Source organism: Ptiloglossa arizonensis, chromosome 13, assembly GCF_051014685.1.
Source record: "Ptiloglossa arizonensis isolate GNS036 chromosome 13, iyPtiAriz1_principal, whole genome shotgun sequence".
Taxonomy (NCBI): Eukaryota; Metazoa; Arthropoda; class Insecta; order Hymenoptera; family Colletidae; genus Ptiloglossa; species Ptiloglossa arizonensis.
Window position 1 is genome coordinate 3,467,331 of NC_135060.1, and position 16,099 is coordinate 3,483,429.

The window sequence follows — 16,099 nt, forward strand, 5'->3', positions numbered from 1 at the left end:
AAAATTCTCTCCTATCGGTTGAAGCAAGTCTTTTTAAATTGTGTCGGTTAAAAATAAGCAGCAACTTGTAAATGAGATTGTATACTAATGTTTTTTAATACATATAACTTATGATGCGTGTTTTATTGAATCCCTGAAATTACTTCCTTCTAGAAAATTACATTAAGCGTATGATTTTTTATTCAACAATTTCTTGATTGTACTCATTGCGCTTCTTTGTTTCTTTAAATCATTGAAACGATAAGCAATGAACATTACTTAATACGTCTACAAACACGTATTACTGATCTGTAATGTCTAAGAATATTGCACGAATAAGTTATAAATTAAATGCGTCTATCGGTTACGTGCCACGTAAAATTGAAATATATAGTTACAACCATATCTGGGAACTTTTTTATAGAAACTGTAACTTATCGCGATAATATATTTCTTTGTTGGTCATCCTGGATCCAATCGTGAAACGTGTATCCCTAAATAGTGAGAATATGCTTGACACTGAACGATAGCGGGTAAGTGAAATCGCTAAGTAGTCGTCATATGTGTAGTTATCGTCGATAGACTTCGATGAACTGTAAATTAAACCAAACGGCGATAGAATGGCGAAGTAAAGTTGCAAATGGAAAATGGCGAAGATCGTGAAAGGATCCGAATTGCTATCTACAATTCTAATTTGCGAATATTGCGCTAACCTTACGTTCAAGCAAATAGAAGATTTTGTAAGGTGGGTTCACCCGTCTAATCTCTATTTTCAAGTGACAACTATCGTATGAAATTATTATTGTTTCGGAGGATTTTTCGGCATTGCGTACGCTACGGTTTAAATTATTTCAGACTCTCGATGTACGTTTACTAGCGTTTCTTTAAAACGGGCAGGTTTGATAACAGATAATGATGCATGTATTAAAGTAGACGCTTCTTGTAGAATGTATTATGACTTTGAAAAGTATAATATAATATTAGTATCGTTTAACTGTGTATAATTTTATTTCAGACATTTAAGAGATCAACATTGCTCTAGAGAAGGAGGATCATTTGTATGCCTTTATGGTTATAATGGAGTATGCACTAGTCTTCCTGTGGAGGGTGTTTCTGACAAAGATTATATAGCACACGCTACCAAGCACGCAGCAATGCAACATAGACGCAAAAGCAATGGCCAATTATCTGAGCCTTCTTCATCGTGGACTGTATACTCCGCGGCACAAAATTTACCAGCTGTTTTAAATGATCCGTTTAAAGGAAAGCAAAGTAACTTCTTAACTCGTACTTGGGGTGATGGATTTATAGAAAAAGTCGATATTCCTAAAAGTCCTTACCTTCCTGAAGTTACAATGCAACATTTTGAATCATATTTAAAGAAGATTGCAAGGGTAACTCTTATATTTAGCAAGATAAATTGAACATTTTACCTGAAAAAAAATAACTGTTTAGATATTTATTTGTAGAGATATCGAAAACATTCTCGTATGAATTCAAATGCCATTAGACCAACTACGCCTAATGAATTGTTACAGAACTTCCCAAATTTAAGAAAAGTTAAAGCTTTAGGTAAGAATAATTTTCTTCTGATAAAAAATTAAATAATAATGTTAGTTTTATTGTATTATACAAAACTTTTACATTGAACAAATAATGTTTGCAGATCGAATGCAATTTGATTTAGCTAATGTACCAAAAGTATTTTTAACACCAAATTTAGATCTTTCTCAAAAAGACAATTTTTACGCTGTATTTCCATTTGTAAAAGGTGGATTGTTAAATGAGGAATCTAACATTGTTATTCATGTCAAGCAAATGCAGGAGAAGGTATATTAATAATTAAGGACATTTTATTGACTTTCAAAAATGAGATAAGTAATACATATAAAATTTATTTTTGTAATAGCTGAGTCATTATTTAGATGTCGTGGAAGTTAGAATAGCAGAACAAGTTGCTTCAAAGTCTCAAGCATTTTTTCATGCTATGACTTCCCATGATGCCCTAATGGAGCAACTTACGCAAACTATTACGGTTCTAAAAGCTCTTAGAAAGAATATACATCAAGTTGATAAACACCTAGTTAATGATTCTTTAGAAATATTGCGGTAAATTATATAATTATTTTGTATTCAGTATGCGTGACATGTATTTTAACACGATTATTTGTATTTAGGTTAGAACAAGCAAGATCTAATCGATTACTAGTTCAAGAAAAATTGAAGCTTATGGCTACGGTACATCAAAGTCAGCCAATGATACAATTATTGTTATCGACGCCAGATTATGTTGCAGCACTGGATCTTATTGCTACAACGCAAGAAATACTTTTACAGGAATTGAACGGAGTGCATAGTTTTAGGTATATTTATATATATTACACAAATTAGTGGTAACTTAGAGAATCTGTATATCATTCTGTTAATATTTTTGTTCGTATATAGACATCTGAGTTCCCAATTAACAGAAATGGAAAAACTTGTGGACAAAATGTTATCTACAGAGTTCCAAAGATATGCAACGGCAGATCTAAATAGACCGCTAGGAGGTGAAAACAATGTTCTGGACGGTGTAAGTGCATACTTAACTTTTAGAAATATATACTTAGTTTGTAGCAAACAAAACGCCGTCCATCTCTTCCCAGTGAGATCATTTGTACATCCTCAACGAACAGGATAAACTAATTTCCATCATTTCGGGTCTTTTGCGGCAAAAACATTTTCAATTTGTGGATACTTACAAAGAAGAAGCTGTGACAACTGTTCGAGCTGTAACAAAACAAAGAGTCATAGAAGCCTTAGCAGCGAGCGATTGTTGCAGCGATCAACAAGCAGCAGCCCTTGAAGTTGGTGGTCTTTCCCTTGCAGAGAGATTAACATTACTTCACAATACTATACAATCTTTGACATTCCTTCTAATGCGAGTAAAAGTATGTATTATACTGTACTATCAACTATAATATTATATTATAATACTAAATGTAATATTAATGTATACTTTAGGCTGTTCATGATGTCATGCGAGATACTGTAGATCTTGCAGCTGGTCGAGTATGTGACGGTTCATTCGATGATTCAATACCTGATCGTTTATTAACCCAAACAGAACATTCGCGAGTAACGACTAAACTTAACGATATGATAACGTCCATTTGTGATTATTGTCATGAACGAATGGGACATCTGCTTTCTGCAGGTACAAATGATAAAGATAAATTACAGAATGAAAAAGAAAAAATTAATAGTGAAAATGCAAATAATAAACAAGAAGAAAAGGACTGTCAAAATTGGAATGACAAATTATCTTGGTTGAGTAAAAGGGCAACGACAGCTCAAGTATGTCAACTAGCGAATTTAGTTGAAGAATTCACGGAAACTTGTGAAAAACTTTGTGGGAAACAATGTACAGCGTTGCGATCTGCATTTAAAGTATAAAAAATTTCCAAATTATGTAGTCTATATTAACGAGTAATATTTGCTTTATATATTTTATTATATCACAGGCACAAGCTAGTAAATTCATTCAAAGATTTCATGCCGAGTTTAAAACAAAACTCACTCTTTTATTGGAATCTGAAAGATGGAAGCAGGCTGATGTGCCACTAGAATTTCAGTCATTAGTAACATATGTGTATGAAAACAAATGTTTTCCTCCTAATCTATTTAAAGCTGAAGATAGATTAAAAGAAGATGATATTCAAAACTTTATTATGGTAGGAGAGGAAAAATTTGCCGTTGTTGGTACAGCTTTAATGCTTATGCAAATGATTCACGAATATTGCAGGTAATGTTTAAATTTAAACATTATATAGTAATTTGATTAAACGCTAAACTTAATTATAATTTTAGAACTGGTAGTGAATTAATTGCCTTATCTGGAACAATTGGAAGACATTTAGCTGAATTACTACGACATTATAATTGTCGTTGTTGTCAACTTGTACTTGGCGCAGGTGCAATGCAAGTTGCTGGTTTAAAAACAATTACGAGTACAATACTCGTATTAGCTGGGCGTAGTTTAAAATTAATTTTATGGCTTATGCCTTTTGTAAAAATACACTTCCAAAGTAAGTTTAGATTTGCGTAGCATTTAATTTTTATTAATATGATGACACTAATATTGCAATTTATTTGCAGCACTTGTAGATCAAAATCCCAATCGTGGATTTAGTACGTCTAGTGTAAGTGGTGGTGTTGCATTATTGGATAGTGTTGAAAGAGATATTCGTGCGCACGTGAAAGAAATTGAAAACAAAATTCTTACTATTGTTGACAATCTGCTAGGTGGCCAAATATCAAACTGGGCTGCAAGACCACCAGTACCATCGAAATCGTTTAGAAATATTTCTAGGTAATTAGCAACGAAAATCATTCATTTTATATCAGACACTGCTTTATTATTTGCGATTAAAATTAATTATTAATTACAGCTATTTAATTAAGTTGCATGAAGCAGTTTCTGGAATTCTCCCTGCAGTTGAAGTACAAATCTTGTATCGTACAGTAAATACATCTTTCAAAGAAAAACTTAGAGAACAATTAGTTAAAATGAATATAGTTAATAACGGCGGTCCACAACATGGTGTAGTTACATCAGAACTTACATTCTATCTTGAAGCATTACGAAAATTAAAAGTGTTACCAATTAATGAATTAGATGACAATTGGATGAGTGATATATGGACCAGATAACATGCAGAGCGTGTGATATATTGCATGATTGAAGCGATGAAGTATTGTAGAAAGAGGTGACTAATTTTTATTATCGTCTTCCTTCACACGCATTGTGTATCGATGACTATTAACGTTTCGATGGATTTTTAAAGACGTGGCTTGTATTGAAATTATCCATATAATATAAGTATTTATACTTATATTAATTGTGAAGTTGTACGAAATGCAAAGTCAGATTAATAATATTAATGTAATAAGAAATTACAAAACAGCATTTTTATAAAATGTTTTGTGCAACATACTGAAAATATGTGTAAATAAAAAACAGTTTTATTGAAAACATATGATATTATTTGTATCGGTTGTTGGCTAGATTTTAATACAAATTACAAGTTAAATTAATTATTCAATTTGATTACACATATTTTACGTTTCCCAAATAATCTAATATGCCATAGTGTTCAAATGCAAAATTTCATACAAAAACTATGCATAGATCTGTATGAATTACAGAAAGTTTTCTTCCGTTCCTATAATATTAAATCTAAAGAGCTTATTTGCAATTGAATATTACTGGGCATGTGAGATATTTCTTACTATCACTTGTGAAGTGTTACTCAGTTTAATTTAGGATAACGCGTGCAAAAATAGGCGTATAGTAGAAGGACCAAGATTTAGGTATTAAATTATGTTTCTTCGTATAGATATTCACATATTTTGTGTATATCTTCTACTTTTTAAAGTTAGAATCTTTTTGAAACAATCAAAGATGGAACATCTTAAATATTCACACTCATAAGGAACTATTCACGAAGTGTTTCCTTCCTCTCTTGCCTCTTGCCTCTTGCTTCTTGCTTCTTATCTACATAAAACTACATAAAACATAAAAATATAAAAGAATTGTAAAAATCTTCTACAGATGATAGATGGTAGTCTTACATGCTTTCTTACTAATTTCTTTTCCATCAAACACCGTCTAAAATTTATTTCAAAAACTTCCTTACATGTTCAATGGTTTTGAAGATAGCATTAGAAGACTGAAATTGTGGAAGATAGTTTCACCCTTTAAGCTTGAGTCACCAGTGTTAAAAAATACGTGTCCCTTTTTTTAACCGCTCTATAAATCTGTAATGTTTCGTAAAATTTATATGGGGACACTTCGCAAATGCTCCTTGTTAGTAGATGATTTGAAACATGCTAAGACCTACAACATGTATAAAACGTTAAAGGTTTGATACGAGTGCTTTTACTGTTGTGTTCATTGCTTGAATTGAACTGATTATAAAGAATGTATTCTCAGAATAAATCTGAATATGATCGTTCGTATAGATTATAGATCCACTATCACAAGAAATTGTTCGGAAATAATTCAATAAAAGGGTAAAACGACATAACCTCAGCGATATACAATAAGTATACGCAATGCCACAATGTCTCTGTTTAAAAAGAAAAATTATAAATTCCAGTGATGACATAGTCGATTCTATAAACATTTCTTTCATCCTCATGACCAAAGATAAAGTGTTCGGTTATTACCATTCTACATCACATTGAAATATGGCGCGCTTATATAACTTAAAATTGCGTTCATCTTTACGATATTTATAATTTAATATAAACTAGTCCAATTTGTACATAAACGATGATCCTAGTAATCGGCTGTATCTTTATTCGTAAACGATTTGTTAATAAAAAGTACTGTGTGTTATAGTCCAGCAGAGACGATAATTTATATACTTTAAACTTTGTAAAATTAGTTTTTGCATGCGTTTTAAAATTGCTTGGAAGTGTATGTGGTTATTTATTATAAATAATGTCCTTGTGAATTTCTGTGTCAAGAGGTCAAGACTGACCACGACTTGTTAAATTATTACGGCGTATGACGTTCATCTAACAATATAGGAATATAACAGTTTAGATATAATATACCTCATTATTTCACTGCGTAATGTATTATAAAAATTACATAAATATTAATAACACTATATAAAACTTTATTATATTTTGTATTTATTTCTTATTTTTATACATTAATACTTGTAACACGAATTAAGCGAAAGTAAGTATCAATTCTCGTTATTTCAATACAAATTTATTTGATTCGTGCAATTACGTATACATAGCAATTCGGTATCGTCAAGAATGAATAAAAATTAACTCAACGAAATTATAAATAATATCTATGCACTATTCGTACGAAAGACTTTTTCGTGTTGCTATAGCAACGTATACGAAAACACCATCATAACCTGCAGATAAAAGAGAACGCGAGTTTATTGTGTAGTTTATATTTCTTTAGAATAATAGGCTCAAGATCAATGGCGGAACAAAATTCGTACGTGTCTTTTACTATTATTTTTACTAGAAAGATTTAATTTGTTACAGTTGAAATTTAGTTTCTAAAAAGAGGCATTAGTTAGCACCCTCTAAATTTAGATGTTTGAACATTTTTGTTAAGTGAAAGATATTTTTTTTATTCGATTATTCGGTATTGGTGTGATCATGTTTTAGCGAAGAAAATATGAGAGATGCGGCATTGCGTCTTTGTTTGAAAGAAGAAGAATCGCGTAAGACTAATCCAAACGAAACACATGAACGTTCCGTCATCATTATTGGCAGCAAGGGTGTAGTACGTAATATTGTAACTAGAACAACTCAATAACATTTTTACGAATTATTGCGTATCTACGAAAGAAGAATATGAATTTTTAGGGTAAAACAACGATGGTGTATCGATTTCTTGAGAAAGACGAAACGCCAAAGCCGACGATTGCTATAGATTATTCTTTCGGTCGTAAAGCCGGAAAGAGTTTAGTAAGTTTTGCGTTCCACAGTACTTTTACTCCATTAAACTTGAAAAATGTTTAATTACATTAAACATTGCAAACAAATAATATCATTTTCGTACGAATTTAATTAACAGTTCCATTTGTTACGAAAAGAAATATTTCCAAGAAAATATTCATTTGTATTTTCGTTTCGCACAACGAATCTGTGAAGCTCTGATTTCTTGTAAACTGTTTTATAATTTTAGAAATTTGCTAATTCAAGTGTCGAAAGTTTTGAAAGTCTTCGACAAATTAAGAGATACACGATCTGCACGGTTTAAAACAAGTATCGTAATTAAATATTTTTCAAACAAATACTTCATATTCCATAACGGGGATGTAACTTTTCCTAATGTAACTTTCGTTTCTTATTTTGCCGTAACAGGTAAAAAACATCGTGCACGTTTTTGACATAGGACACTTAACTTGTTCGTTAATATCAGGTGCAATGATAGGTTCGTCGCTGACTCATTCTCCTCATCACGTTACGGTACTGATGATGCTCGACTTATCGCAACCGGAGATTTTATGGTCGACGTTCGAAGAAACTCTTTCGGCAGCACGAAATGCCATTAAGATGACTTACGACGATAAAACGATCCAAGAACTGAAAGAACGTCGAATTAACGAGAGAAAGAAAATTCTGGAAAGGGAGATCGATCCATTTCCGTTAAAACTTTGCATCATAGGAGGAAAATACGACCAATTCAAGGTATTAGCGTGGTTCGTCTGGTGAGAATCTTTGTTCGCTGATCGAAAAAATACTAACAAATTCTTTGATCGTACTCCGACAGGAATTAAGCCTGGATAAAAAGGAATTAATCGGGAAAAGTTTAAGAGCTGTAGCTCACGTATTGGGAGCGAGTCTTTATTATCACTCGTCAAAAGACAAAACTCTGGTGCGGAGAACTAAAGAGTTCCTATCGTATTACGGATTCGGCACTCAAGCTTTGTGAGCTCTTATTAGATACCAAATGATTTCTAATTTTTAACGACGCAAGTCTTTATCCATCGGAATAGTAAAATATAAATTCATTTACCATGAAACTATACGAATATATAATACGAGTTAAGTAATAAAACAAAATGAGGTAAATTTAAAACTAGTATAGAAAAGAAAAAGCAGAAAAAGTATATCTACTTGCGGTATTAACTCTTGAAAACATGAATATTAATACCGAAGTAAATTTCCAATAATTTGCATATCATTATGCAATGTTTACTTATATGTAAACCGGACCGAAATTAGCAGTACATGGTCGGCCAATTGTTACTATCAATATTTAAATTGTGTTATGTATTTATATTGTTCCTTTCTTTTAGGATAACAGACGTATTATATTTGACTATTTTTTAAACGATCGAGTTATAATCGAGATCGTTCGATTTACTTTTGAAATATTTCGTTCAAAGACGATAAAATTCTCAACTTGAGTAACTAAGAAATTTTGTGTAAATGATATTTTAAAAACTTATATATACCCTAAAATTTTTTGATGGTTCAGCGAAGGAAAATGCACAGATTTTGAGAAGCCATTGGCGGTACCGGCCGGCTCAGATTCCTTCTCGTCGATCGATTTGCAATTTCCTCGGACGAGACCTTCGGCAATTTTAGATACCATCAAACAGATTTATATTACTCGTATACCGCAAGTGTCGAGAAGCAGCGATATTATCTTGGAGGATCCAAGCAACGATACCAACTTTAATGAGCCAATCATCGACAGATTACGCGCACAGAGGGAAGAGGTACATCGCCTGACAGGTTTACTTATATTTTCCAGGGATGAAAAAGGGGCGCTCGTTAGATATTACACACCTGGGCTTCCCATCCGAATCTTGGATTCGTCGGATGAAGGCTCTACCCGTTGAGTTTCTTTTTTTTTTTTGATCTCTCCGAGCTTAATATTTGAAAATGGCTACCAACAAACTGTCCGTCGTGATTCCATTAACTCGTCGTTATTTTATTACACGGAATCGAATCGTTGAACGTGTTAATTCTGCTTTTAGGAAATTGGTATTCTTCTCCACGATATGTTGGAAGGTCGTACACCCCAAATTCCTATTCCGGATCCATCGTAGATCACGCTCAGATGGCTTTATTTCGTTGGAAGGGTTTACCGTGAACACGTGACGAACGAGAGAAATTATTCCAACTGAGAAATCATCCGGAATGCTTCCTGCGTATTTGATCATGGCACGATTAAAAAGAACTACCGACAAATGGGAAATACTGCTTCGTCCGATTTATACTGAATCCCTTCAGGGACAAGCTCTTTTGTTTGAAATAAATGAAAATACAAATCGACATTGACATCTACGACATCGATCTTGTGACGATCTTGTGAATTAGATATTTCTTTTTAACGATTTTAAAAGTTACTTTCGTCTTACAATGTTTAAAAGTATTGAAGAACAAAACGTGTCGGTATAGTAAGGATTCCTGTATTCGTACCCCAATTATTCGAATACCCTAATATACTTATAGCAATCTTTACATACACGATACAATGAAATTGTATTATTGCAAACGAAATTAGCAATAATACATGGTGTTAGGAAATCTACAATCACAGATATTAAAAAATAGAAACGCAATATTGAAAATTATATAAGCAGTGTAGATTTCACGGATGTTAGTACCAATAGGAAAAGCTTAACGAATTCAAAAAATAAAAGTGTAAATGATTTTGTCAATATTAACAATTGCGTACAGATTAAATACAATTTTTAAAATTAATTTTTCTATTAGAATTATGGAATCTGTACAGTCGTTTGTGTTACATTAAACGTATTATTGTATTTTAATTGATGTGCAATTAAATGTATAACAATAAGAAGATAATCGACGACGAATGCATAATCATTCGATGCAATTGATGGCTTTGTTTTCAGATTGGGATACAATTTAAGTCAGAATTAATGAGTTCTGTGAGGTGGTTCTTGTAATATCGTGGTCTGTCTTCTTCGTAAATCGAACTCGCATACTGGCAAGTCAGAAGAGAGGCATTGCTGCTTGCAATGGTAACAATGATAAGAAGGCTAATGATAAAGTGTATTTATCAGAAGTAAGAAGAATTATGTCATACGATACAGTCTTGGAGAATCGTGCACATATTAAACAGTTCCGTTGGATCTAATATTAAAACCTGGCAAAAATGATCCGAAACAAAATATTAACCTTCCACTCTTTAACGAATCAGTTTATTTTTCTTTCTTTATATACGTAGCGTCTTGGAAATAAGCCATCGAACATAGTATACATAGTACGAGAACTATTTTCGCAAATAAATCAATTAAAACGTTTCAATTTGAATTCAATTACGCGGTGACGATATCAGTTACGCCGATAAGAGTGTTCCAATCGATCGATCAATATATCCAAGTGATTCTAAATACAAAACTTCTACGAAAGTTTAAATTCTGTATGTACATTATCAGATACCATTGTGTACCAAATGTTGTAAACCGATCTCGACTTTAATCCAACTCGAGTGTACGTTTATGCTCTCTGCTTCCCAATACCGTTAAAAAACTTGTCAATAACGCGACCTTTCGACGATTGAAAAATATTCGTTGGAATACGTGCCGCGTGGAAACGAGTGGAAAAATAAAAATTCGCGAGCTTAACGTCTACCGCGCTCAGTTACGAAAGTAGCCTTGTTCCTTCGTCAATATCGTTATCTGTGCCGCACCTTGGTCGAAGCGTGGCAAAAGGGAAAAAAATCTACGACGTATTTCTTTTTTATCTGAAGCCGATTCCATCGAGATGAAATTATTCGCCCCCGTGTCATCGCGCAAGCGTCTTTTCTCTGGCCCTTTTCTATGCCGTACGGTGCGAACGAAGGGCGTAGGGGGCGTAGGGGGCGTAGGGGGTGCGGGTGGGGATCTATGCATGCGTGCGACCGTCACCGTACGGCTCCCTAGTTTCCAGTGGCAGTAGAGCGGTGCGCTGATAAGAGCAACGGCAGGGAACGGTGACGCGTGCGCGTTACGGTGCGATGCGCATGCGCGGTCGAGACACGGTCGCTCCCGATACGCGGATAGTCAGAGTAGAGCGTTTACGAAAACGGGATCCGGCTGGGGGGTTTTTACTGCTCCGCGGGCTTCTCGCTTTCTGGCCTCGGTTTCTTCAGTGAAAATGCCGCTGTGACAGAGAGTCGCGCGTGCCGTGTGCTCTACCCGGGCTTGTCGCGGCCCAGCAAAGAGCGTCAACTGTCCTCACCGATTTTCGTCACGGTACTGTTTCACCGATCGCGGCTATCTATTATCTTCCCAGCGCTCCTGGCCTATCCCTCCCTTTCCCGCGTGCACCGTCTCGCTCTTGCCCTCTGCCCTACGTCGTTCGCGCGTTTTTTCTCTATCTCGCTAACGTTGTCTACACCACCTCCTTCTCTTCGTACGCTGTAACCAAGATTTGACACATTCGACGGTCGTGTCGCTCTCCAAGTGCCGCGGGAGTTTCGTAATCGGCTGCTACCGGAGCTGCACCGGCGGATTCGAACAGGTGAGTTAACAACAGTTGACAGTGCCAGTGATTCTCTACTCGGGCCCAGTGTCTTATCGACTGTCTGTCAGTGCGTATCGGGATTCGCCATACGATCGAGTTTAATCGATAAAACGAGAATTGACTCGTTCTCATCGCACGACCCGTACCAAACGTTGTATATCGTGATGATCGTAGACCGCCCCCTCCTGCGGCTGCTTCTCGCGGTTATCGATTCCGGTGTGAACGCGCCCTCCCTGGACAGTTATCCGGTCGTCCTTCTTGCGCGCATCTTTCCTGCGGGATCGAGTTCTTTGAATGATCAATATCGGTCCGCGTAAATATCGCTTTACGAGGGTACGCGTTTCGTTGTTTCTCGTGCGTGCGCGGAGAAAACGGGCGAGGGTTACACGTCGAATCGTGAACGCGTGTCCGTGATTTGAACGTGATTGGTACCTGCACCCACCGGAGCGAAAGGTAATGTGCTCGTAATGCGAATAAATTACACCGAATTACGACCGATGGTCCAAACCGGGAGCGAAATTTCCTAGCGTACGAATCGTCCGTTTAGAGATTGACGTGTCGATTATAAAAGCTGACGAAACAAGTGTGTACCGTTGTGTAGGTCAAAATTGCTTCCTCGGTTACAATTACGACAATGTTTGGATACATTTCGTAGACTTAAATGGAGTTGGGGAGCCAATTACTGACGCGACGTTTCATTTGTCGTTTAATTCGATGATTTATTCGGGGTAGATCGGACAGTTCACTGGCCTAAATTGTCTTTAGTTGTCACGATGGTAACATATATTGCACTCGATACAATTACTGGATTAAGTTCTTCGATGTATCGAAAGAATTAACGAGATATCGGTATTTAAAGAAACGCGTTTAATGTTTCGAAGCTCATAAGCGATAAAGGTCAGTTGAGCGAAGGACCCTTTATTTTGGGGAGTGAATTCTCTTACTAATTTCTTTTTGTAAACGATGTACTGGTTAGTTTGGTATTGTAGTGTTCGTTGTGTAGTGTCATTACAGTTTATCACTGGTTGTCACGCATATAAATATGCAAGAACAATTGCGGAGTTCAAAGATAATAGTTTGATGTCTAAAATTCTATTTATCGGTGATAAGAGTGTATTGAGCACTTATACATGGATTACGTATCGGAATCGTTCGAACGATGATGATCAAAATTTAGTACGAAAGAAGTGGGGTTTCTGTAATCAGATAAATGTTAAGTATAAAATTGAAAAATAATAGTCTTCAGGTTCGTTCTAGATTCGTTTAAAAATCGAATATTTCTAATCCTTTTATCATTAATTTCGTGTTATTGTTAAAAGTATTCTTATCGTACGAGAAGATACAATTTTCTTACGTATACATTTGATAAAAAATACGTGCAACGTTAATGTAATACACTTTCTTCGAATGAAACATAATTAATAACGTTCTTACAATTTTTCAACGAAGAAATGAAATCAAGTTGATCCTTTTTATCGGTCAAAGTTAATCAGAATTATATTACGGATGGTATACGAATTTTAATATAGCGTTATTATAGTCAACTTCAAACGAGTTACACTGAACATGCTAAATTGTAATAAACGTTTATTTATATACGCAATGAGCCCTGTCTTTTGTGTAAAATAAACTTAGTTTCCTACAAGGTAGAAAGTACAAACGTAATTTAATTCTTATTGAATACCACACAGTAATTCATATTTCAAATAATTTTAGCAATTACTCGTAAAACAGGACATAATGTGAAAGGAGACAAAGTAAATAATTACACGCGCAACATGATGAAATGTTCTGTGAAATTAGAATTGTTGATGCAACACAAATTACGAAATAAAAAAAAATTCAATATGTCGATTAACATATTACAGATAGTGATTTCTAATATTATTACAATTACCTATTCTTCTGTTTGTTCAATAATAATAATCATTAATAGAGTATAATTTCGCGTTAAGTTATGAGTAACTGAAAAAATTCCGGACAAAATTTATTTTACATTGTAAAAGAATAAGTATCCTCATAGGAATCTTCGTTGAAGTAATTAACTGATGTTTCGTCCCCATTAAAGGAACATAGTGTTCCTTGTTGGAAGTTTGAAACACTTCCCTGTTTGTAACTACTTACCTATTAATGAATATAAGCCGAGAATGTATTCTCTCTTGGTCACACTTTTTCTTTTTTACTTGAAACGGAGTAATTACCAAAGTTCGTGCAATTTTTCTATTCTTCGTCTAAAGTAAAGATAATATTGCATTTTTCTATCCCATACATTCCCTTTAATTATACATACTGTGTTTTAAGATCAGCTTTAAGATTAGTCTTTAAATGTGTTCTGTATAAATTCACTACCTTTGAACATTGTCATTCAATTTAACTAATTACATATCGTCCATCTAGTTAGGTAATAAACTCTGAATATAGTTTGTACAATTATGGAGGTTCTGTTGAAAATCTTCGAAAAAATTCAATCACGTAGTAGAAAACACGATGTGTATAAAGGTTTCAAGGGTATCTACAAATAGTAAACTATTTTTATTACTTCGATAAGTGTCGATATTTACTCGGAACATTTCTAGCACTAATCACACGTTTCCGAATACAATATTTTCTGATTTTTCTCCAGCTCGTGTGCACAGCGAATACTTCATAATTCCAGTACACGTTATTAGATTCTTTTCAAACATCGACACCGCGATCTTCACGGTTCTTTTATTGTCGCAACGATGTTCCGTGCAATTCAGCTCGAGTTGCACATCGTTTGCATCGAAGCTTTTAATTCCAATCGTTCGAATACTTTAGCGACTCACTGGTTGCTCAATGGAATTACGAACTCGTTCCTACGTACGAAATATTCATGAATCTCTTATCTGATTCGATCCTTCTCTCGTTTTCTTTTAATCGGTGACGATCTCCGAGGCTTCGCAGAAAGGATTACCCTGTCTCGATATCGGGACACCCACGCATACATCAATTCGCCAGGATTGGTTTTGGTTCGGTTGGAGTCTACCGATCGCAGCTAAAGGCGACCAACAGGTTTGAAACTGTATACGTGTAAACGCAAACTCGACGATTTCAAAGTCGTTCGTGTGACTAGGTCTTGTGAACAGTCGATGACGTGTAAGGGTTACGTACCTGGTGGAGCCAGGGCGTCATGAACGCCAATGCAGTATTCGGTCAGGCGTTCCACTGCTCCGCGATTTCACGAGTAATCGAAATTTCTTCGTGCACGGGTCATTCCTAAAGGTTAGCGATACTTTCAAATTGACGATGTACCGGGGTCAATAAATTCACGACGATACAAAAAATTACGATGAGCGATAAATATTTCGGACGCGACGAGCGCTTGAAAATCTTCGAAAAAATTTAATCGCGTGGTAGAAAACACGATCTGTATAAAGATTTCAAGGGTATCTACGAATGGTAAACTATTTTCATTATTTCGATAAGTGTTAATAGTTACTTGGAACATTTCTAGCACTAATTACACGTGTTGATATTCCGTTTTCTTTTTTTTTTTTATAAGAATTCTTTGATTTTGACGAGAAGAATTCACTTAGGTACCTTCAGACCGAGCGAAGAAACAATTTTGCAAATTCTCGAATAAGTAATAATCCAACGAGGACACGTGCGAAGAGTAAAGAAAGTGGATCGTTAATTCCCATCATAATTAATCAAGTTTTGCCACGTGCGGGCTGGTGCTATCTTGATGGAAAAAAAACACGTTTTTTTGTTAAGCAAATTAGACTGTTCTTTTTTTTTCTTCGATGCTGACTGTAATCGTTCCAATTGCTGATAATAAACTTCCCGATCGATTGGACTCCAGCAGCTCGATGTCGATTGTTCCTTTTACGCCGTACTAAACAGAGAATAAAATCTTTCGTAGATACGACTCCGATTTCGCTTGTGACGTAAACGGTTGTTCAGAGCTTGGCCAGAAATTGATGTATCTCGATTGTAAAAGAACGATTCGCTCTCCTCATTCTTCAGACATACGTACACCATTGGTTTATCACTTATTCAGGAGCATACGAAACCATCTGTCTGAAACGAAGATAAGGAAGTTTGACGCAGCGAGACCGAATGTGCCCGATTATATTCTTCGTATTAA

At 35.0% G+C, this 16,099-nt stretch overlaps 3 protein-coding genes across 4 annotated transcripts in view; all 3 read left to right on the forward strand.

Moving 5' to 3' along the window:
* The first annotated feature begins 487 nt into the window (after nucleotides 1–487).
* Nucleotides 488–6,644, forward strand: Scat (VPS54 subunit of GARP complex scat). The gene is made up of 13 exons (XM_076325600.1): nucleotides 488–724; nucleotides 995–1,373; nucleotides 1,449–1,551; nucleotides 1,646–1,809; nucleotides 1,889–2,088; nucleotides 2,157–2,342; nucleotides 2,425–2,551; nucleotides 2,655–2,909; nucleotides 2,983–3,408; nucleotides 3,483–3,763; nucleotides 3,829–4,046; nucleotides 4,117–4,330; nucleotides 4,410–6,644. The coding sequence occupies exons 1-13, from the start codon at nucleotides 627–629 to the stop codon at nucleotides 4,669–4,671; spliced, it is 2,913 nt and encodes a 970-aa protein (XP_076181715.1). The 5' UTR covers nucleotides 488–626; the 3' UTR covers nucleotides 4,672–6,644.
* On the forward strand, nucleotides 4,708–9,784 carry LOC143153939 (cytoplasmic dynein 2 light intermediate chain 1). Its single transcript, XM_076325601.1, has 7 exons — nucleotides 4,708–4,727; nucleotides 7,165–7,282; nucleotides 7,366–7,467; nucleotides 7,867–8,193; nucleotides 8,276–8,433; nucleotides 8,987–9,230; nucleotides 9,492–9,784. The coding sequence occupies exons 1-7, from the start codon at nucleotides 4,708–4,710 to the stop codon at nucleotides 9,561–9,563; spliced, it is 1,041 nt and encodes a 346-aa protein (XP_076181716.1). The 3' UTR covers nucleotides 9,564–9,784.
* Nucleotides 9,785–11,531: 1,747 nt separating this feature from the next.
* Nucleotides 11,532–16,099, forward strand: part of Numb (NUMB endocytic adaptor protein) — a 101,193-nt gene continuing 96,625 nt past the window's right edge. Inside the window, exon 1 of one of the 2 annotated variants that reach the window (XM_076325970.1) lies at nucleotides 11,532–11,988. The gene's annotated coding sequence lies outside the window, so the exon portion shown is untranslated. Of the gene's footprint in view, nucleotides 11,989–12,286; nucleotides 12,445–16,099 lie in introns of those variants that run through there. The other variant, XM_076325971.1, reaches the window with a different exon arrangement.